Genomic DNA, 20,991 nt, shown 5'->3' with positions numbered 1-20,991 from the left:
CAATCAGTGCTGAATTTATCGACATACTCGTATATGGAATTTTTAATGCTTATCCAGAAATCAAAGTTGACAGGGAAAAAGCTGGACTGTGAATGCCCCCATCCTCCATCCTCCATTCTCCATCGCACTGTTTCTGTTGTGGCCATCCGCTGATATGGCGACGGTCCCTCGGCAGCGTCGCTCCGACTTTCAGGCTGGCTGGCTAGTTGGGTCAGTTGTTCCGCGCCAGCCGTCGGGCGACAACAATGACCACTCGACGACGACGCCAACGTGACAGCATTTATCGATTTTCGACAGTCCCAGTGGAGGAGCGCTAGGAGCAGTAGTCAAGAAAAAGTCCTGCCTCGCAGACCCACTGGGTCGGATTAACGGCCTTCACATGAGCATGCTAGGATTTGTCTACCTGGTTCTCATCCTGGGCTGGATACTGATCGTCTTGTTCCTCAAGTGCAAAAAGTCCTTGGCCGCTCCATTTCGGTTTGGCGAAAACTACACCGATGCCATCGCCGATACGGGTAGGGTGCTTCATTTAATAGACGGCTAATACTATATACGAGTAGGAAACGCATTTGGTAGCCAGAAAATCATTAGTGGCATCAGATTAGCCGATATAATTGAAACTACAATTCATTACGTTATCGAATAGGTAAAATGACTGATATATTGTCTGTCTGTTAGAACGTCGACCATCGGTCCACGTTATCCAGTTGCAGCACGATGATGTGGAACGCGAGGATCACTATATGAACAATTTTCATCAAAACACGGAGAATCTGCAGCGGTACTCGCATCGCTCGCAACGGTCTACGTTGGAGGAGCGCACGATCGAGAGGACATATCCCACGGATGCGGTAATAAATCCTGCCTATATGCACGACGAGGACTACGTGATCAATGGTGAGCTCATATCCTTTTCCGCTTTTCCCGCTAGTAAGTAACCATATGCTATGTATTTAAAGCACCTCCGCCGTCCTACGAGGAAGTAATGCGCCAGCCGCAGGTGTATCCACAGGTGCGCCACAACAACCACAAGATCAGCGATGCTGACATATAGCCTAGTTAACCCGATTATCATAATAGCATAATTGCAAATATGCGCACTTTGTCTTGGTCAGCTGTGATTTACATATTTGTTTGGTTTTTTATTTCATTTGCACCTAAAAAACATAATCAATTGGATTGATTCAACATAGGTGGCCTGCGCCCTCTTGCACTGCGAATAATAGTAGTTTTACATAAAAAATGTACAAAATGATTTTACATAAGTATGATTAATAGTTATGATTATGATTAATGATTACAAACAAACAGTCAGTCCACGTGTGCAGTTGTTACAGATTGTAATTGTAAATAAATTAAGAGTGAAATATACTTAATAAAATGTGTACAAAAAATAAAACATTCACCTTTGCATTCTTGTTGCTAAGTTAAGTCGCTAAATTCGATATATATCGTACATACAGACACCAAAGCTTGTACATATGGATATATAAATGTGTTCCAACGTGGCTTATTGTATTCACAGTTCTAATTACTTCAGTTACGGCTCATGCCTTTGACTATCTACGGCAGCACCTTGTGCACGCTGTGCATCTGTATAAAGGCCTCCAGCTGGGTGGGTATCAGACCCTTGAAGTTTAGCCTGTTGGTGGCAATGGAGCGTGCGGACAGGCACTTGAGGCTAGTGTGGGCATTCTGATTGGCGTGCAGTCGATTGGCCAAGATAGCTGCAAGTCAAATTTTCAGTAATGGGGTCAAGTGAGATCCAATTGTTATACTTACGCAGCTTGCAGGCCGTGGCCGCTGTCTGCCCAGCCGCATTCACTGCATCCAAATGGGCTCCTGCCTCAACGAACAGTTGCAGAATGCGTGCCATCTCCGCCTGGCGATCCTGAGAGGTGTTTACCTTGGTCACTAGGATGTGTAGAGGGGTGTTTCGAGCCGAATCCACTGCGACCACGGAGGCGCCGCAGTGTACTAGAACCAGAGCAGTGGCATAGCAGGGAAATCTGTGGTGGCAACGAGTAGTATAGTCAAACATTCCAAGGAAGTCCCTTTGTCAATCTAAACCCTACCTGCACAGTTCATTCGTGTAGAACTCGTCTACGGGCATCACTCCATTGACTGCGATGTGCAGCAATGTCTGTCCATCCTGCAGGCGAGTGTCGTTCTGTATGAACTTGCGTACGACCAGGAATAGCTGCTGGATGTGTTCCTCGTCAATGTTTTGATCCTTCTTGCGTCGCGCCAAATGGGTAACGATTTTGATTAGATAGAGCGCAGTAATGCAGTTCTGATTGTTTTGATCCTGCCATAGACTGGGGCAAGTGTTGGGCTTGGCTTCCTTAATTTTAAACTTATTGTTCTCGATCTCCTGCTGGCACTTGGCCAAAACTGGCAGAACGTGATCCAACGTAAGATTGTGGTTCTCCGCACGCAAAATCTGAGCGAAAAGCTGGGCGAACCGTAAGAGGTCCCGATCTACCGATACCTAGAAAAAAGAAAACAAAGATCAATCGTATAAACAAAGACCGGAGTTCATGAAGGTCAAACTTACATTATTGCGCATTCGCAGATCAATGGCATAGTTCCAAAGCACCTGGCACTGGTAAAATCTGCCCTGATCCGCCATCACAGCTCCTCGATAGATAATTGCCTGAGGCAACTCCGGATTATTGCGGCCCAGTATGCGTTCCCTAATGGCCAACGACTCCATGTGGATGGAGTGGTGATTAAGTTTGATGGCATACAATTCGGGCAGGTTTTCAGTCTCAAGCCAATTGTCGTACGCGGGCACTGTGGGCAGCACTTTCTTGCGGATAACACCGCGTGGATTGCTGTACCGCAGCTGCATAGCTCTCAGTAGATAGCAATAGGCCTTATTCACGTCGTACTTGGTTTTGTCATTCGCATAGGTGGCTCCTAGAAGCTCCAACGCTGTAATCTGCTCCTCTAGGCTCATCAGTCCTGGGCGTTCGATGAACGCTTCCAGGACATCCTCATGGAGACGTTCGGCAGCCTGCAAGGCGGGCGTGATTCCCAGCTCATTCTTCTTAAGTGTGGCTCCATGGTCCAGCAGGGCTACCACCACGTCCAGATGACCGCTTTCCGCCGCATAGTGCAAGGCAGTGGCACCACACAGCGCCTGATCATTGGCCCTCGATCCATTCTGAAGCAGAGTCTTTACCACCAAGTGGTGACCCTTGTAGGCGGCAATCATAAGCGTGTTGTTGTTAAACAAATTCGTGGCGTTCACGTCAGCGCCATTATCAATTAGGAATTCAACGATGTCCAATCGACCTGTGGAAATATTCCAGTTAGTATCACTTCCATATTAATGTATGAAATATACGGAAGAAATTCATTATTCTTAGCACATCCGTATTGTGAGATTTTTGATGCTAACCCTCATAACAGGCCGCTCTCAGCGGCGACGACTGCGCCTTGGTATTATGATTGATGGCCGCTCCCGCTTGGACGAGCATTTTGACTATCTGCAGATGCCCCATTCCGGCAGCCACCCACAGAGCGGTGGCTCCGTAGACCACCATTCCGTCGAAGATGACATTGCACTCCCGCTCCAAGTCCACGTCGTAGTGCGACAGCAGGGTCTTGACGAATTTCACATTGCCCGACATCGCGGCCATGGTCAGCGGGGTTAGCGATTGTCCATCCGGCTGATCGAAATTCTGGCGAGGAAAATATAGAAAATATAATATTGGAGGGGCCAAGGAAAACTTTTGATGTGCGTGCGCAGCCGTTTCACAGTCAAGGTTGGACGAAAATAGTGCGTCGCAAGTGAAAAACGTGAGGAATAAGATCTCTGACTAGACCATGCACACTTTCATTGTTCTTTGTGCTTTAAATGGGCGAAATTCGACTTGGGAAAATCCGCAATGCAGGCCAAAGTCCATATACTTGGCTACTGCGTTGCGACACGGAAACAGCAACATCTGGATGTGGGTCAAGAAACTGCTGGCCCGGGACACTCACCGCCGGATACGTGATGTAGTTCGTCACGGGCAGCGTGTCGTTGGCTCCTCGCCAGAATCCTGCTCCTGGCCAAGCGGATTCATACCAGCGCTTGCGAGTGCTGCAATTAGTTTGTGAAAAGCCATTTGATTCGGAATCAATTCCAGCTAGATCTTGGGCATAAAACCCCTCTATTACCGATACAGCTCCGCGTGCATGGCCTGGAATGTCAATTTTAACTGACAGCTGCCTGGGCAGTGGAGTTCCGAGCACCGAAAAACTCGATAAAACTTCGTCAGGCTCACGATTCCATTCTCAACCCTAAGTTTGCATACGATTCACGCATTTTTGGGGTTGAATCGCAGGGAGAGGCACCGATAGATCCTGCGCAGGGCCAAACAGCTGTTCAAGGAGAGAGGTCCTTGAGGGTTTGTTTACCGCCCGCAGCTGTTTGCCTGCATTCCTGCAATCCATTGCAGCTCGAGGGAGAGAGAGAGAGAGGATAGGGCTATAAAAGAGGGGGTGGAAGCAAAGTCAACCGCAGTGCTACACTGGACAAAAAAAAACTTGGTCCATCGGCACTCTATTTATAAAAAGGGCGCTTCTAGCTTTTATAGTTTCTGAGATCTCAACGTTTCTACGGACGGATCAAGTGATCAAGAATGTACATATGTATATACTTTATAAGGTCGGAAACGCTTCCTTCTACCTTTAACATACATTGTTGAAGTATCCCAGCATCAAAAGGAAAACAATTGAGGTATTCTACACCATTCTTTTTCAAAAGATCTTCTAACCTATCTACTGACCTACTAAATCTCTAGTAGTTGGAAAAAGTGAAGGTTAATCAATTCCTTTTCAATTACTTATCTTTTCTTGTACTTAACATACTTATCAAAAACAATGTGCAATAAAAGTGTACTCCATTGAACTATTTATGGAATCCATGGCTTTCCCACAAAGTTCGATTAGATTACAACGCAACACAAAGGTGTTGAAAATATTTTGTTAATGAACAAATTAATAAACGCACATTTCAAACAGACGATTTCAGGAAACTGCAAAGCATTTGGATTGGCAGTAGGCCAATTCCGTGTCCAGATAGCCACGCCATTCCTGAGTAATTGGGTAACGATGGACCGAGTGTCATCCACTGATATCCAATTAATTGCGACAGTGACTTTCGGTGCCTTAAATAGGATTTTGATCTGTATTGTTCGGTCATTAATTGAAAAACTTGCACCATATACTGTTGATTTCGCTTGTGATTTGTTTGTCTTTTTGGCAGGCAGTAAAGTTATAAACACAACAGTGGACACTCGCATACAATACAGACCCAGAAATTTCTTGAATTTTAAAAATTTACACATGAGTATATGAAAATAAAAGTGTATCGATTAATTCCTTTTTTGCGTTCTATTCAAGAATGTTTATTTATTGAAGTTTTGTGGGAATTCCCGAATAATGTTTCGAAAGTTCAAATTTGTTAGTCTCGAGCTTAAAGGCTTGGTAGTTGAAAGAACCTAATATCAAGTTCTCCGTGTTAGCGGGTGTTACCTGTGGCTACCTTTCTCTCACTCTCTCCCTTGTTCTCTCTCATAAACAATGACAAACCAAGTAAATACCGAAAGCAAAAAACCAGCGATGGAGCGTATAGATTCGCTCTATGCGGCAGCAGATTTGTTTTTACATATAAACCGAATAATACATATACGTGCGGCGGCAATTTTCATTAATGACGCAGTAGTAAACTCTGGCAATTACGCAAAAAGCCGTTCCATCCCATCGAGTACTCACTGTATTCACCAGGTGGGTCTGCACCGCCCTGCAGCTAACAGAATTCAAGATCTCGACGAAGCTCAACATCTGGCCACTGCGGGCCGCCAGGTGAAGGTTGTTCAGCTGGGAGAACCGCAGACGCGGCTCTTGGGGGAACTTGGCCCGGATCTCCTCGGATATCTCCACTAGCATTCCGTGGGCCATGTTAAAGTATCCAAAATCGGGCGGATAACCGTCGTATATGGACGTGTGCTCCTCGTCAAGAGGCGCCTCTTCTGCGGGATCGACCTCCATTCTGGCCGAGAAGTAGTAGATGTTGCACTGATCGGTGATCACTGATCACCAGGTATAAAAGCAATCCACTAGCGCACTCTTTCCAGGCCAGGCGGCAATATGGTCACACTTAGCGGTGCACCTGCGAAAAGGAAAACAGTGACTACGCGATAGGCCGACCATTATTTACTATCGTTCGTTTATTCGCGCGTTTTTGCGGATATTACATTTGTTTGTTGACTGTAAATATGAAACATATATGAAATACAGCTTGAAATAGTGAGTTACATCTACCACCCCTTATTATTGAATGTGCGAGTAAGGTATTGAATATGTTTTGTGCGTGCGTGTGCGTGCGTGCGTTCGGTTAACTGTTTAGATTGCTATATTTTGTATATTCGTGCATTTTTCTTAGCTTCAATGTGAAAGTTTTCTACATTGGACACGGCCTGGATTTGTCTTGTGTTAAATTTATAGTGTGGTTTGACAGGCCTGTCCAATGGAAAATTTTCATCGAGGCGTTTCTTTGGATCATATTTTTCCAATCGCCCATTCTGGTGCGACTTTGTGCATCGCTTCGCATGGAAAACTATGCCTAAACGCAGCAGCCAGTTCCTCATTGTACATCATATCCTTCTTCTCCATCATTATTTCTTGCATATCAGCTGCAATGTGTGGATATATGGTCTTGCAGCATCCTCCTTATACTGCACAATGTAGTTTTCAAACGTCTCGATTAACAATTCACTCGTTTCAAAAGTGGCAATAGAAGCTGTGTCATCACTATTCAACAGTCACTGTTTACGTCACAGTGACGTTCACTCACACTATCGATCACTAACGTGCTCGTGAGTTTTGTGTGCGTGTGGTGTTCAATTCCTAAATTCCGCGTTGTGTTCACTAGAAATTTGCTTCCACTGGAATTTTAAGCTTGTCTGCACTAGATCTTCAAAAAGGAAAAAAGTTCGTATGTTGTATTTTATATCTTCATTCCTCGCCCTTGTCTTCTTGTGTTTTGATCATCCATTTTTCGATATACTGAAAAGACAAAATGTTAGTTAGGAAACTCAATCCCGAAATTCCTAAAGCTTTTAGAAAAGCGCCGATTCCAATGATTAGCTTAAGCGTTGAAAATTTATAATTCTTCATTTTGATTATATGTATGTAAAAAATTCATTAAAAATACAAGCAAGTGTATGCAATTCATAAAATTAATCAACAATCTACATGAGAGCTTGGCCCTCGTTTAACTACAAAGCAAATAGCAGAGGCTTCTCTACCAGGTATTTACTTTACGGATCCACCAGAGCTGGATTTTAGTTGGAGGCCGTGATGGCCACCGGTGTTGGTGAGGGTTGTGCCACGACCGGGGTTACGGCAGGTGGAGCGGTATTGTTGAGCTCAGACTTGGAGGAGGATATATCAGCCGCCACCTTGAGCCCATTAGGGGTCGCCCCTAAGCTTTGACGCGAGTTGCGCTTACGCTGCGTACGAGACTTGTTTGGCGATGGAGTCTTGGTTGTAGAGTCTGGCACCGAGGAAACGCTACGCGACTTGTCGCCTCCTGCTCCAAACTCGGCACTAGCCGAACGGGAGCTGGATGGCATAGCGTTCTTGACTGTCTGGCCGGCATTGCGTCGATTGCGGCGACGATTGCTGGTGCTGTTTGCCTTGACAACCGGCTTTAAGGTGGTCTTCTTGGGATCAAAATAGCTGTCCAGAAGCTCGAGCAGCTCCGCCTTGTCCTCGCTCTTCAGCCTGCCAATCGACTGCAGGGCCATGTCCAGGCCCTCTGTGGCATTGTCTTCCCAAATGGCACTTAGTGTGTTCAAATCGAAGCCATTCTCGGCCAGCACAATGCGGAACTTCACGGCACGCACGCGATGGTACAGAGTGGTCTTAAAGTAGTTTAGGAACACCGGACGGAAGGAGTTTTGGCGCTCCAAATTCTCGTTCTGTGTATCCAGCTCCTGGACATCGGAGCCCACCAACTTGGCAAATGGCCGTATGGCATTAAACATATTCTCCAACGACTCTGAGCATTTCGGTTCCAGTTTGCGGTCCGAGTTGCTCAGCTGAAGGGCCACATCGAAGGCTAATTTGGCACGAACACTGGCATTGCCATCAAACAGATCTCGTTCGACCTGAGCGCCGTTCTTGCCAGATTGCTTGTTGCTACCATCAATCACAGTGCTGTCCCTGGGGGATATCGATGCCGAATCAGACACTGTACTAGATCCGGATCCCGATCCAGATGTGGACGCAGAACAAGCCGCGTCGTCCTCCTTGGTCCTGGACAACATATTGTAAAGCTTGCGCAGACTGTAGTGCTTGATGTTGGCATCGCCCAAAGAAGCCTTGGCCAGGTTGATGCCGTTTGCGAAGGCCTTCACCGACTTGGTAAAGCGCTCCAGCAGGCTGTACTTCTTCAACGACTCCAGGATCATGTAGGGAATGAACTTGCGCTCTTCGTGATAGATAAGCACAATCCCGTCCGAGCTGGGACCCGCCTTGGCCTTCAGTTGCTCAAGCCAGTTGAGGAAGTCCTTGAGGGCAGCGATCTCAGACTTGGATTTGATGATCTGTAAGGATATTGTGTGCGGTTTCGTTAGTACTGCTTTCCGACTACGCATGTCACTATTTATTGGACTTGACTCACCTTGTAAGTCTGCATCGACTTCAGCATACGATAAAAGCCAATCGAAATAACACGAACTTGATGGCGCTGACGCGCAGCTGGATTCAGATTCATATATGGCATGATGTACTGCTCGAAGTGGTCGGTGGGTGTATAGGCGGCCAGCTGGACAATCTGTGGGGTTTAACGGAAGTGGGGTTAGGACCGAACGACGGGTTGCACGGCAGGCGGAGGCACGCAATTTACATACCTCATCCATTAGACGACGTCCAGTGGTGTCTATGTCCACGCCCACCACGATGTAATTGCCGGCCGGCAGTTCTTCCTTAAGGTCGACAGGCGATGAGGATTGATCGGCGACGGCAATGGCCACTCCGGCATCGATATTATCGGCAACCATTTTCTTATATGATCTGCGGAAAGCAATCTTGAAAAATCGAAAATTAAAATTAGCTGACTCACTTAAGAAATTTTCAAGGAATTGATTTCCTTTGCAAATCGCGAACCGCTTTCACTAGATTTTCGCTACGAAGTGAAGGGCAATGCATTTTCGGGAGTCTATTAAACCCGAGCTTCTGGAAGAACTAACGGTCTTCTTCCAGAAGCGCCATCTTTAGCACACACATGTGTATGTGTGCATACATATATATATATTCTTTCCACCACACTTTGGCACTTTTCTTTTGCACTCACCTTTATTGAACTCCTTCTTCGTGCTGGTTTCGATGGGCTCTTTCGCTTTTTACGAACTTTTTCCTTTATTTTTCAAAAGGTTAAAGCGAAATTTGCTTCTGTTCGACGAGCTTTCACAAATAAGAAACAATTCGTACGACTAACTAAAACGTAATGAATTATTTGCTGATGCACCCGACGGCCTAGGAAAATTGCGCAAATTTGACATATGCACAGCCTGCTAATCGAAATTTTTGACTTAAGTACGATGGGTTAAGCAGTTGCAACTTGGGGACATCTTGCCACAGTGCCCACTGTGCACGCTTTATTTTTCTGCAAAATATTTGTACCCTTTCTATAATGAACAATTGTATTTCAGCAAGTTGATATGGTTTTTATAATAATTAAGCCGGCGAAATTAGTGCACAAACAACAAATATTTGGACTAAAGCGCAGACAAGAACTGATAAGATGCTCAGGGCTGACAAATTTCAAATGTTTGCGGCAGATAAGCCATCGATATCACTATCGATATATCGATACCTGCAAAGCAGTGGCTACCCTGCAGCCCTGGTCGGCACACAAACAATAATCAGCTGATGCCATTGCTTATTTCCAACAACTTGCACCGAAAAAGTGAACAATTACCAAGAAAACAACGCACACGGTGACCGAATTATGCTGCTGTAACCACCCACGGAAGCAGAAACACAACGCTCAAGATAAAACCAGGCGAGATAACACAACGCACAGGTGCCAAACATGCTGTCCTACATAAAGCGCAAGCTCTCCGAATCCGACGGCGGCGCCAGCTCGGTCGCAACAGTGACGTCGTCGTGCGGCGGCGATAGTGGGAGTGCCGGCGGAACGGGCGGAAGAGGAAGCGGTACGGGCAGCAGCAGCAGCAGCGCCAGTATCAGTAGCAGCGGGCGCAGCCAGAACGCCGACGAGTTAGTGCGCAAAACAAGCCAGATGTCGATGGATGATGAGGCTATTGCCTTCGGGGAGGACGCACTGCTCCATGAGCTGGGCTACAAGAATTCGACGGAGCTGCAGGAAACCATCTATGGTTCGATATTTAAGGGCAATTTTATTCTGACAGAGTTATGTAATTCCCCATGTCGTTACACAGATCTGTTGCGCGGCATTCGCGATCCCGAGAAACCGTGCACTTTGGAGGACCTGAACGTTGTCTATGAGGATGGAATCTTTGTGATGCCTCCCACGCGCTCGAATGTCTCAGTTGTACGTTATTCGATGTCTTCAACTTAAGCCATAATCTAATAATTACTATTTATAATATATTAATTATTATTTTATCATATTTGTTCTGGCGAATTACAACTCTGTTTACATATTTTGAAAGCATAACGACTTAGCTTCAAATTGCCCCTAAAATTAATCTCATTGCTTAAAGTCGTATAGACTTATAAAGACTTATAAATAGTCATAAATCTGTTGTATAGGAATCACTTTTAATGAATTAAATATACCTTTTAAATTATTCAGGTACGCATCGAGTTTAACCCCACAGTGCCACATTGCTCGTTGGCCACTCTGATTGGACTCTGTATACGCGTGAAAGTGGAACGTGGACTTCCGCACAACATAAAACTAGACATATACATCAAAAAGGGTGCCCATCAAACCGAGGAAGAGAGTAAGTTAGACAAGCTAGATACTATCATCTTATATGTTTTAATTAAACTTTTTACGTTTCCCTAGTTAACAAGCAAATCAATGACAAGGAGCGCATCGCTGCGGCCATGGAGAACCCCAATCTGCGGGATTTGGTCGAGAACTGCATCAAGGATGAGGAGTAGCTCTCTTTGCCATAAATTTCTGTAGTTTAGGAATTTTTTGAGGAATGTCTAGGATTAAGTATACCATTAAGTAGCATCAGGGAGTGTGTGCTTAGCATTAAAGCCCTTTAAATCTGTTAATCGCTGGTGCGTTGTGATTCCACCATCGATTGCTCAACGTCCTATCTATTTTCCCGCGTATGTTTACTGATAAGGTTCCCGGGGCCCAACAACTCTCATTGTTTACATTCGGCCGGAACGATATGGCCGTCGGACATTCGGCCAAAAGAAAACCGTGTGCACAACGGTGTCATGGCGGGTGAATGAATCGAATTCGGATCGATGGACCGGCCATGTTGGGCACAAGCAAGCGTGCACGTCACACGGACTTATCAGCTCCAGAAGAGTAGAAAATGTTTGGGGCGTAACGCAGGGCAATCACCTGTCGTTGGCGCTGTTCAGTTGAGTGCATGACACACATTCGACTCGGCTAATTTCTTTGCAACTCTCCGGTTTCAGTGAGCACTTTGTTGCCATGACTGTCGCTGTTTCTGCTCCAATTTGCATTTCCGGGGTTTTCCATTTGTTAAATTGCACTGCACTTCCGCTCACACCGCTTCACCCCGCTCCCCCCCAAAAGGGCAAGCCATAAATATTAAGCAATATCAATTAGTTGCTTGGCCTCGCGCTCAGATGCTTTAAACTAATTTCCAAAGACTTAGGCAAAAAAACATCCCCACCAGCAATTAAAACCATCTGGCGCAGCGAACTTTTTGCCATGACACCGCCGGCCAATATTCACGGAATGGAAGCTGGGCGAGACCCTTCGTGTCCCTTAGGCGTGCTGCTGTCTCAGAAAGCGAGGGAAATATAATAAAAATGAATGCGCAGACAAAAGCATATTGCGAATATTACGCTAATTGGCGACTGCAATCAAAGCGGGCCTCGGCCCGGACACGTTGGCCGGAGAAATAGGAGTGTCAGCCACTGGCAGATGGCTCCTTCGAGCCTCCCAGCTCCGTGTCGCCAGCGTGACCATGACCGAAGCCACCGGAGCACGCTCTGCCCCCAGCTCAGAGATTTCAGGTGAGCAGTAATTGGAAGCAGACTGGTCTGCCACTTATTTTATAACTATGTGTATATAGGATTTTGCTCCGATCGAAGAATATCCGCTTAGCTTAAATACAAAGGATCGATTTGAAATAACTAATCATTAGAGCATGGTTTACTTATGCACATTTTAATTTCCCTTACTTGATTCTATTTGAAATCATAGAATGGCTAAGAGCCATGTGATGTGGGTAAGACATTTAATAACCACAAGGTACACGTGAGCAGAAACTTGGGACAGAGTCATAATGACTCAGTTCGAGTGTCAACTGGGAAGGAACTGTCCCAGGAAGGAAAGTCATGGGGATGCCGACTGCGACAGAATTTTATGTGCGAAAAATGCATAATTTATTATGTTAATGCATATGCATTTAAGCCAAGCCAACAACTGCAGCAATTCCCCAGGATTTGCTGACCGGCAATTGTCATTTGTGCAGCGGTCAAAGTGACCCATTTAATCCGGTCTGCAGTGCCCTCCCAGTGCCACGCCCACCGCTCCCGGGTCGAGTACATAAGTAGGCAAATGCAATGAGTCCGACTCCAAGTCACAGTGGCCCGAAGACGAGAGGCACAGATTGCGGCCACCGAGATTTCCTTCCGATACGCAATGCTGTTAAATTGTGTGCCATTATTATGATTGCCATCGTGACGGCGGGCATCCGGACGGAGTGCACAGGATGAGGATGCCGGAGCCACGGCCGGCTGTGGAGTTGCATTCACACATTGTTCGCCCGATCCGGGTCTCCGCATATGCCATGTATTTCATTATGGGTCCCACAAACCCATTTCATGCCCCCCGGCTCCTTGGATTGCAGCAGGTTGCCTGTGCGGGTATGCCGTCTCCTCAGTCCAGAGCTGAATTCGCAATCTGAATCAGCTCAAATGAATTGAACTTTCTTAAATCATAGTGCAGCCGGTGTGTATCGCAAATCATATTACGGAAATATTATCCTCTTTAATACAAAATCGCCACTTAGTGCCAACACTGAAATCCATATAAGGAGTACTACGTGGTCGATTCTGCTCACATCGCAGTTCCTGTTTTTATTTTTCAGGTGGCGCACAGCTCGCGTTGTTGCAACCAATTGTTGTAATGGTTCTGGCCAAAGCTGTTGGGGCGCAGCTCCTTGAAACCGGAAGTAACACTCAATGGCGAACAACCGCCTACGGGCTTACGGGGCGTATGCGCATTATGCAAAGTCCTGGTCAGTGGTGAAGCCCCTGCCACAGCCAGAAGCAGCCGCAAATGTCTGCGGGTGGGTGGGTGCTGGCACGTTGGCCATTCAGCAGCTGACAACTTACGCATCAGCAGAGACAGCCACGAGCATGGGGATGGGGATGGGGATGGAGGTGGCATGATTCCTGCTTTCGGCCATCCAGGCACCGGGTGAGCTCCGTCTGAGCCGGAGAAGGTGGCGCAGAAGGGGATTTTCTTGTTTGCACTGCTATTAATTTCTGCTGCACTCGACTCGCCATTTATTTTGGGCGCACAATGTGCCAGCCCTATGAGTTGTCCTCCTGCTGCCTTCTGAGTGAGGTTTGCTTAACCCACTGGTTCTTAAATTTATATTGCGTTAACATTGTTAACAGTGCTGCCAAACTAAGTGAACCTGGAAAATAGTTTTGAAATCATTAACGCATCTTGTGAAGTATATAATAATGGTTCGATTTTTAGTATAAATTGCTTGACTTGACCCTAGTTGGTGCTTCGTGGGTTAAAGACGAGGGCCGGAAGGGCCATCGAGGATGAAGCGCCTGCCAAGCGGAAGTGGTCGCGTGCGTTGCATCCTGTCGGCAATTATGCCGCAGCAGCAGCAGCAGCAGCAACAATTACAGTTACAGCTGTTACCGCTACCCGACTGCCCCGCCACACCCGGCAAGCCAAAACCCCTTGTTCGCCCGGTTGTAAGCCATTTTAATTGCTTGTCTCTTTTTAATTTTCAGCTCTTTTGTTGCACTTCACCCTTCGGCCGCACATCCCACCTGGCATGCATTTATCCCCATTCCAGACTATATATACCTATATATACCTACATATATGTGTGTATAAAGCCTTTGTCTGAGTCCTTTCTTGGCCTCAAGTTGACATTTTTGCTGGCCGTGCTGACTTCTGGCCAAGAGGTCGCCGCTCTTTGGATCCCAGCTGCCGAGGGCTTTTTGCTGTTGACCATTTGCCATTTGCCGGAGCTAACGAACTAATGTTAAATGCACGGCAAGTGCCATTTGAGCTTCCGCCAGCTCATTGGCCTGAAGACGCCTGCAACAGCAATTAACAAAGGTGCAGGACCTCCACCTGCTCCACCTGATCCCTCTGCTCCTCCTGCTGCCCCTGCTGCCCCTGCTCATGCTGCTCCCCCTTCTCTCCTTGCAGCGGACAATTGTTCCGGATCCGGATTCGGAATGGTGTCCGATGGCAACTAAAACGTGTGTAATCAGAGCATAATTGTCTAAAATAGCTCCACATTGGCCGGCTCCCATGGAATGCAGCATTTGCTTGCCTGCTCGAACACATCGAAAATCGATTAGGTTCTTGGGCGAAATGGAGCTCAAATCGTTCCGAATAATTATTCATTGATGGGTTTGCCTTGGACAAATTGACATTTAATGTTTAAACTTAAAGATGCATTTAAGTGTATATAGATTTTTTCATATTTACATGTTTGTTCAATTTCTATTGCCAATTTTAAAAAGGAATTTTTAAATTCTTGTTTTAAATTGAAAATGTAATTAAACCATAAATCAGGCAAGTAAATTCTTTAATTACGTTTTTACTCTGGTTACTCACCTAATTAAGGGCTTTATGGTTTCAAATTAATTGTGGCTTTATATAACAAGCTTTTTAAAGCACGAAGAAATTTTTTAACAAAAATATTTAACTTGTAATATTTTGTCCAAAATGTTTATAGAACTGAAAAACCATTTATATGCGCTTTTTCGCTGGGTATATTTAAATTTTGGTTCGCAATATGTGAGTAATTGGAGTTTGAAAACCTTTGAACTGATTTCTATTCCCATTGGTACTATCGCACAACCAATGTGATGGCCAAATTGTTTAATCTAAATTCATAACGTGACACAAACAGGGAACACAAAACAACAGAGCACAGATTTGGCTGACATTTTGCCTAAATAATTGATTTCGAGCCGAAAGCAGAAAGAATTGCAGCCGGTTTTCGCTGCCATGGACGATGAAAGCTGCTCGCTAAGTGGCGTGGCAAATAAAATGATTTAAATATTCAAAACAGCACTCCGCAGCCCGCAACCCCGCAATGCCCCACAAACTGTCATTCGACATGCAACAATTTTTTGTACGCATCGTAAAAAAAGCAGAGCGAAAAGTTAAAATTTCTTTTACGGCCCAAAACCGACTCTAATCCACTTTGGCCAACAATTTTCGGCCGACCGCAGGCGAAAAATAAATGAAATCATGAAATAATAAACTAAATTAGGTGCGAATTGTGTTTGGCCAGTCTGACCTGTATTGCCCCCATATATACAAGCATATATATATAAATTCAAATTTACATATTTTCCACACTTCCTGCTTTACTTGCATGCCACTAAAACAATTTCGCAGTGAAAGATGCGAAAAATTGAATTTCAAATGCATAAAAGTGTGAAAAACATGTAAGTGTTGCGGGCCACGAGACGCACAGATATTCCTGCAATTATAACTAAGTAATTAAATAATTAAATGCCAGCCTGGGCGACTGGAACTGTAACAAGTTCTTCAGCAAAAAGGCAGCAGTCAAACCGAAACAACAACGAAACTAGGCTACTCCTCCTGCAATTGACTCCTGGATTTCATAGCTCCTCCCTTTGGGGGGCTGGCTTGGAAATTATTATTGTGGCATTTGTATGCCAACCTCAGGCTCGTATATAACTTTCAGTATGTTGTTCCGCTCACACACAAACTTTTATAATAATTTGCGCAACAAATTTGAAATTGTAATGCCGACTCATTAGAAAGTTTTTCATTCGAATTTGTTGCCTTTGCGGCGACTGCCATCGTCTCTCCTACCCGCCCTTCCCTTCGCTTTTCTTCCTTCCTTTTTTTTCATTGCTGTCCTGTTGTTTTTCCATATTATTTCTGTATAATTTTTTACTCTAACACACTCTATAAAATTGGTTACACCATGGAAAAGGCAAAGGACGAGTGTGTTTGTGGGTTGGAAACCGAATCTGTGCCAGGATGCGCTACAAAAATTCGGCTTATCAGTTTCTTATGCTTAACGTTCACTAACTACATTTTTACAAAATTTCAATACCAATAGTTTTTATGGTGTAGCTGCTGCTATTCCCTAAAGTTATAAAATATTAACAAAAAACAACAATGTTGCGAAATGTAATATTTAAATTCCATTACTTTTATTCTCCGTGAAGAAGAATGCTGTATATAAAATTATGAACTCCTATTAACTTTTTACAATATTTGTATCAGCTTGTCAGGCAATTCCAAAGTCCCCAACAAAATGTAGGGCACTCTGCTCATTGTTTTCTCTGCCTGGGGATTAGTGTCAAGTTATGCCTATGCAACTTTTCGATATTTGGGCAATTGCATACGTATTTGATTGGCCTTGGCCTTGAAAACGGGTTTTGAGTTCTGCATTTGTTATGCAGATTGAACCCGACATGTTTTAGAATGGCCAACATTCGACCAACTATTTGCCCGGCAATCGAGTCGCTTCCTGAATGAACAGGCATTCGCTTTCGGGGATTGACAGTAGTCAGTTGTCGGTTCGTTTTCTAGTTAATAAAATTGTAATTAGTTGAAACTGCATCTACGACGGCGAGGATGCCGCATTTGCACACCTGTTTGTAACATATGTATGTGCATTTGTAGGCAAATATGGGTGTGTGATTTTAATTACGGGAGGCTCATTAGCATTTTTCACTTGTTTACTTGTTTGTTTTCGTGGCTGCCGACGAGACAAACTTCCTCTGACGCTATGTGAAATCCTACTCATTGCATTGACATTGCCGAAATGCAGCGTAAAACGAGGAGGAATGGCGTGGTCGGGAGTCTCGACTATCAGATACCCGCTAAACAATATCCAAGCGCGTAGGTATCTGCGGAATCTGTATTTATATTCGCCCAAAGACTCGATTACCTCCTATTCCATTTCGCTTCCGTTTATTTTTTGGATTAAAATATGAGATATATCAGTTTGCTGCAAAAGAATATATTTACATAGTGAGAAAAATGGTACGTAATGGGTTTACAATGAGAAAATCCCTCAGAGAAATCCCAGTTATGAATTTCCAAGTTATTAATTTGGGAAATGCAATCACTGAGCCCTTTGCTTAAGTAGTCCATTAACGGCTAATTGAACTCCTCGAACTCATCCATTTCGAGTTCATATCTGCGGAATATATGTACAGATGCCGATACAGACGTACGAATACCGTGGAAAAATCGCCGTGCCACCATCGCCAACGCCATCAGCGGAAAAGTTCAAATAAACAAAATGTTATTGCAAGGAGGAGCAATGCGCAATGCAGTGGCTGAGCAAAGAGGCGCGGTGCAAAAGGGGTCGAGAGGGGCTCAAAGTACTCTTACAGTTGGCATACAAAATTAGCAACTTTTTTCAGCAGCGCCAGTTGCGCGAAGACGAGGCGGAAGATGGAGCAAGGGCATAGTTTTAATATGAATTTGCATGTAAGATTAACGATGGCAGTGGCGCAGGATTCTCGAGGGAATCCCCCAGCTGCCTGGTGGCTCCTTGGCTTCAGCCTCCATTCATCTCGTGTTCATCTTGTGTGTTTTTGTTCCTCGGCTAATTGAGTTCTTGAACTTGGCGGCTGTTGTTGCCATGCTGGCTGTTGTTTACGCCATTACAGACCCACTTATTATGAAATTGAGTTGCTCGAAATGGCAGCCGCACATGCGACAGCCCATGAATAATGCAATTATTGTTGCAGATGCCGGGCTGTTGCAGCACCACCAACACCTGCTTAATTAACTATTAATGTGGGCGTCTGCACCTGTGATGCCCAAGCCTGGCTTTGACAAATGGTCATGTCACGCGTCTCGGCCTGCAATCTCTGGCCAGCTCCAGGATCCACCGCCAAGAGCCATGAGTAGCCATGAGTTGCCATGAGAAATGGCAAATTCATTTACGCGACGCTGCATTTCCCACGCTGCTAAACGGAAAATGCAAAATGAACGGGTGCCAGGCACCCGGAGTTTCTGGGTTGGATTGCAGAAGGCAGAAAAAAAAATAACCGCTGGCATGTACGTGGGGCAACATCAGCTCTAACAAGTGACAACACCCAACTCATTGCGCCAGGACCGCCGAAAAGGAGAGGAAATGCCTGGAAAATTGCATTTTGAGTGCAAATATTAATTTCAGCTGCCGCCACAGCAACATACAAAGGCTGAGGCAACATCAGCAGCAGCAAAGCAACATCGCAACCAGCAACATCACACTGGCAGAATTCAATTGCAAAAAACATTATTGTGGCAAATAAAATAAAATAATAAATAGATTGGTGTGAACTCCTGACTTTAACAATTTCGTTAAATTCTAACATCAATTTGTACAAATATATTAGTAAAGTGAAATTCCATCAGTTTAATCTTTATTCGGAAGTGCTTATCTACTGGATCGTGTATTTTGTATGTGTAGCTGGAAAAATTGTTGCACCATCAGCAGTTTTGGTGAGAAGTTGGTGGCGCCTTCAAAGCAATGTCCGGGCAGCAGTTCCATCTCCGTCTCCTGGTATTTGTGTTATGTAATTTTGAAAGCGTGGCCAACATTTGCTAAAACGCATTCCGCAATGACAAATGCATTGCATATCCTGCAGCGAGCACAGGATCCTTCTTCCTCGCACGGCACTTAGCTTAATGGAGCAGAGCTGCTCGGACATGTGGCACTGTGAGGCGAGTGCGGCATCCTTTTTCACATTTCCTCCGGGTGCGGCACGCATCTCCAGCTTAAACGAATTAAAATGAAAGGCGCCAGAAGCATAAGTCACATGCAAAGCTTGACCAAGTGTGGCGGCATCTGGTGGGGGAAAATGGCTCAAGGACAGCTGTGACCCACATTTAATGGCTGAACTAGTCCTTAGACAAATGCTGGCTTCAATTTCCCGCCGGATTTCGCTTTCGAAACGAACAAAACAACAATATTTTTTCAATATTTATACTGCCTTAAATGCGGCATTGCACATTGTTAGCTTCAAGTTATTAATATTAACTAAATGCATTTGCGGTTCCCATGCAAAATATCAATTGAATCAAAGCCAAAATCAGACCACAATCCGCAACAAAAGCTGGTGTTAATGGTGTAATGTTTTTCAGCACAACTGAATTGCCTTGAATACAACTGCGCAAAGTTATCCAGCATCTAGATTTCATTAGTTGAACTCCTCCTGCACACATTTGGTCCAACTGGCGTCATCTTGGCTGGGATTCAATTAAAGACGACTTAGACCACACGCACCCGCAGTGGCATCCACTTGGGGTCCCTTTGGAGGACATGGCCAGGCGTGTTGCAAATTGCATGCCGGCTTGCTCTGCAACAGATTTGCGCGGTGCAGCACACATTTTCGCTTGCAGCGTGCTCAATGTTGCGCATACGCAACGTGTGCCAGATGTTGCTGCAAAAGTTTAGGACTGCCGCCAAAGGCGAAAGGTGGGGAGTGGCAGTCGTTGAGAACTACTCGTTAGACGTTGACACAAAATGTTATTTCACTTCAATTAAATGGAGGCGAGTGCGCGAGCTCCCAAAGGATGGCGTCTAAGCCATTATGCGAACTTTGTGTCGGTGAATATGCTCCTAAATGCGCTTGTGCATTGTCTGTCAATTTGGCAAGTGCCAGAACCGCGAAACTTTCTTAGCGCAGCTTTGCAGCTTGTTGCGTATGTATACAAGCACTTTTGTTGTCTGCAAAAGCATGTTATTCTATCTGATGCCACCCGCTTACGTAATTACGTACGGGAGCCGGAAAGTTTTGAGCGCAGCATGCGCTTTCAATTTCCGCATTCCGAAATTGTTTGCCAAAATCAAATTCAAATTACAAAACGATTTTCGCTTCTGCTGCTGGCACTTTGCTCTGTTTCTATTTGCGGGCCCACTGCCACACCTGACTTCTCCATTGATTTCGGCGCAGACATCCGGCGGATGTGTTAATCTCAGATTTTCCCCATCTCCGGGTCGTAGCTCCGGGTTTGGCGCTCAGAAATTATTCCTAAACAGCTCAACGGCATTTTAAAGCTGCGCCTGCAGCGGCGACAAAATGCGGTCTCCTCGTCGGATTGCAATCGAATTAGCCACGCCGACTTGTCGCTTTGTCGACTCTGATCGCATTTTGTGCGAAACACGCATGGCAAACTGCAGCGCCAGTTGGCATCCTTTGGGGATACACTGGGAGAAATCATAGAGCGGACTTCAACTAACAAAAATGTATCTACATTTTATTTATTTGAATATCTGTCTAAATATTGAAGCTCGAAGAGCAGGCTCTATTTATTTAGGCAGCTACAATTTCTTAACCTGTTGAAGACATATAGTAATTGCATTTATCCCACTTTTTTTAGCGTGCATTGGGCGGGTAATGCCGCGATTTGCCCGCCTATATGCGATATATATAGTATTGGGTACCATGCATTCTGACATCTGGCCAATTACTCTGAATTTTTGGGCGAAGGCTTTGTTTGGTTCATGGTCTGGGTTAAGCGGGTTTGATTTGGTTTGGCCGCTACTAAGCCAACTGATTTCCATGGTCCGCATGTGTGGAGCT

At 45.1% G+C, this 20,991-nt stretch overlaps 4 protein-coding genes across 6 annotated transcripts; 2 read left to right on the top strand and 2 right to left on the bottom strand.

Moving 5' to 3' along the window:
- Positions 1–193: 193 nt before the first annotated feature.
- LOC6547730 lies at positions 194–1,230 on the top strand. Its single transcript, XM_001974908.3, has 3 exons — positions 194–515; positions 679–897; positions 960–1,230. The coding sequence occupies exons 1-3, from the start codon at positions 380–382 to the stop codon at positions 1,052–1,054; spliced, it is 450 nt and encodes a 149-aa protein (XP_001974944.1). The 5' UTR covers positions 194–379; the 3' UTR covers positions 1,055–1,230.
- On the bottom strand, positions 1,106–6,168 carry LOC6547731 (protein fem-1 homolog B). Of its 2 annotated transcripts, XM_015156330.2 has the most exons (7): positions 4,171–4,287; positions 3,994–4,093; positions 3,407–3,689; positions 2,558–3,300; positions 2,076–2,491; positions 1,783–2,009; positions 1,106–1,727 (listed from the first exon to the last, which is right to left on the bottom strand). In XM_015156330.2, the coding sequence occupies exons 1-7, from the start codon at positions 4,188–4,190 to the stop codon at positions 1,564–1,566; spliced, it is 1,953 nt and encodes a 650-aa protein (XP_015011816.1). In that variant the 5' UTR covers positions 4,191–4,287; the 3' UTR covers positions 1,106–1,563. The 2 variants fall into 2 exon arrangements, with proteins under 2 accessions (XP_015011816.1, XP_001974945.2); XM_001974909.3 differs by lacking the exons at positions 3,994–4,093; positions 4,171–4,287 and adding an exon at positions 5,770–6,168.
- Positions 6,169–6,380: 212 nt separating this feature from the next.
- On the bottom strand, positions 6,381–9,841 carry LOC6547732 (maternal protein exuperantia). Of its 2 annotated transcripts, none has more exons than XM_001974910.3 (5): positions 9,356–9,841; positions 8,913–9,089; positions 8,684–8,836; positions 7,316–8,606; positions 6,381–7,062 (listed from the first exon to the last, which is right to left on the bottom strand). In XM_001974910.3, the coding sequence occupies exons 2-4, from the start codon at positions 9,060–9,062 to the stop codon at positions 7,341–7,343; spliced, it is 1,569 nt and encodes a 522-aa protein (XP_001974946.1). In that variant the 5' UTR covers positions 9,063–9,089; positions 9,356–9,841; the 3' UTR covers positions 6,381–7,062; positions 7,316–7,340. The 2 variants fall into 2 exon arrangements, with proteins under 2 accessions (XP_001974946.1, XP_026836643.1); XM_026980842.1 differs by lacking the exon at positions 9,356–9,841 and adding an exon at positions 9,125–9,262 and having other exon boundaries at positions 8,913–9,075.
- Positions 9,842–9,883: 42 nt separating this feature from the next.
- Positions 9,884–11,314, top strand: LOC6547733 (MIP18 family protein galla-1). Its single transcript, XM_001974911.3, has 4 exons — positions 9,884–10,403; positions 10,467–10,579; positions 10,844–10,994; positions 11,060–11,314. The coding sequence occupies exons 1-4, from the start codon at positions 10,097–10,099 to the stop codon at positions 11,155–11,157; spliced, it is 669 nt and encodes a 222-aa protein (XP_001974947.1). The 5' UTR covers positions 9,884–10,096; the 3' UTR covers positions 11,158–11,314.
- Positions 11,315–20,991: the final 9,677 nt, after the last annotated feature.

The sequence above is a fragment of the Drosophila erecta genome, unplaced genomic scaffold (assembly GCF_003286155.1).
Source record: "Drosophila erecta strain 14021-0224.00,06,07 unplaced genomic scaffold, DereRS2 tig00000092-arrow-pilon, whole genome shotgun sequence".
Lineage (NCBI taxonomy): Eukaryota > Metazoa > Arthropoda > Insecta > Diptera > Drosophilidae > Drosophila > Drosophila erecta.
This window is presented reverse-complemented; position numbering and strand designations above follow the sequence as displayed.

Bases quoted from the DNA above. Each gene is read 5' to 3' on its own strand.
- LOC6547730 (XM_001974908.3), top strand. From the start codon at position 380: ATGAGCATGCTAGGATTTGTCTACCTGGTTCTCATCCTGGGCTGGATA. The intron at 516-678 runs GTAGGGTGCTTC...TCTGTCTGTTAG, and splicing joins CGATGCCATCGCCGATACGG to AACGTCGACCATCGGTCCAC. The intron at 898-959 runs GTGAGCTCATAT...ATGTATTTAAAG, and splicing joins CGAGGACTACGTGATCAATG to CACCTCCGCCGTCCTACGAG.
- LOC6547731 (XM_001974909.3), bottom strand. From the start codon at position 6,045: ATGGAGGTCGATCCCGCAGAAGAGGCGCCTCTTGACGAGGAGCACACG. The intron at 3,690-5,769 runs GTGAGTACTCGA...TTTCCTCGCCAG, and splicing joins AGACCCACCTGGTGAATACA to AATTTCGATCAGCCGGATGG. The intron at 2,492-2,557 runs GTAAGTTTGACC...TCTTTTTTCTAG, and splicing joins ATCTGCGAATGCGCAATAAT to GTATCGGTAGATCGGGACCT.
- LOC6547732 (XM_001974910.3), bottom strand. From the start codon at position 9,062: ATGGTTGCCGATAATATCGATGCCGGAGTGGCCATTGCCGTCGCCGAT. The intron at 8,837-8,912 runs GTATGTAAATTG...TAAACCCCACAG, and splicing joins GACGTCGTCTAATGGATGAG to ATTGTCCAGCTGGCCGCCTA. The intron at 8,607-8,683 runs GTGAGTCAAGTC...ATATCCTTACAG, and splicing joins AGTCGATGCAGACTTACAAG to ATCATCAAATCCAAGTCTGA.
- LOC6547733 (XM_001974911.3), top strand. From the start codon at position 10,097: ATGCTGTCCTACATAAAGCGCAAGCTCTCCGAATCCGACGGCGGCGCC. The intron at 10,404-10,466 runs GTTCGATATTTA...GTCGTTACACAG, and splicing joins GCTGCAGGAAACCATCTATG to ATCTGTTGCGCGGCATTCGC. The intron at 10,580-10,843 runs GTACGTTATTCG...TAAATTATTCAG, and splicing joins CGCGCTCGAATGTCTCAGTT to GTACGCATCGAGTTTAACCC.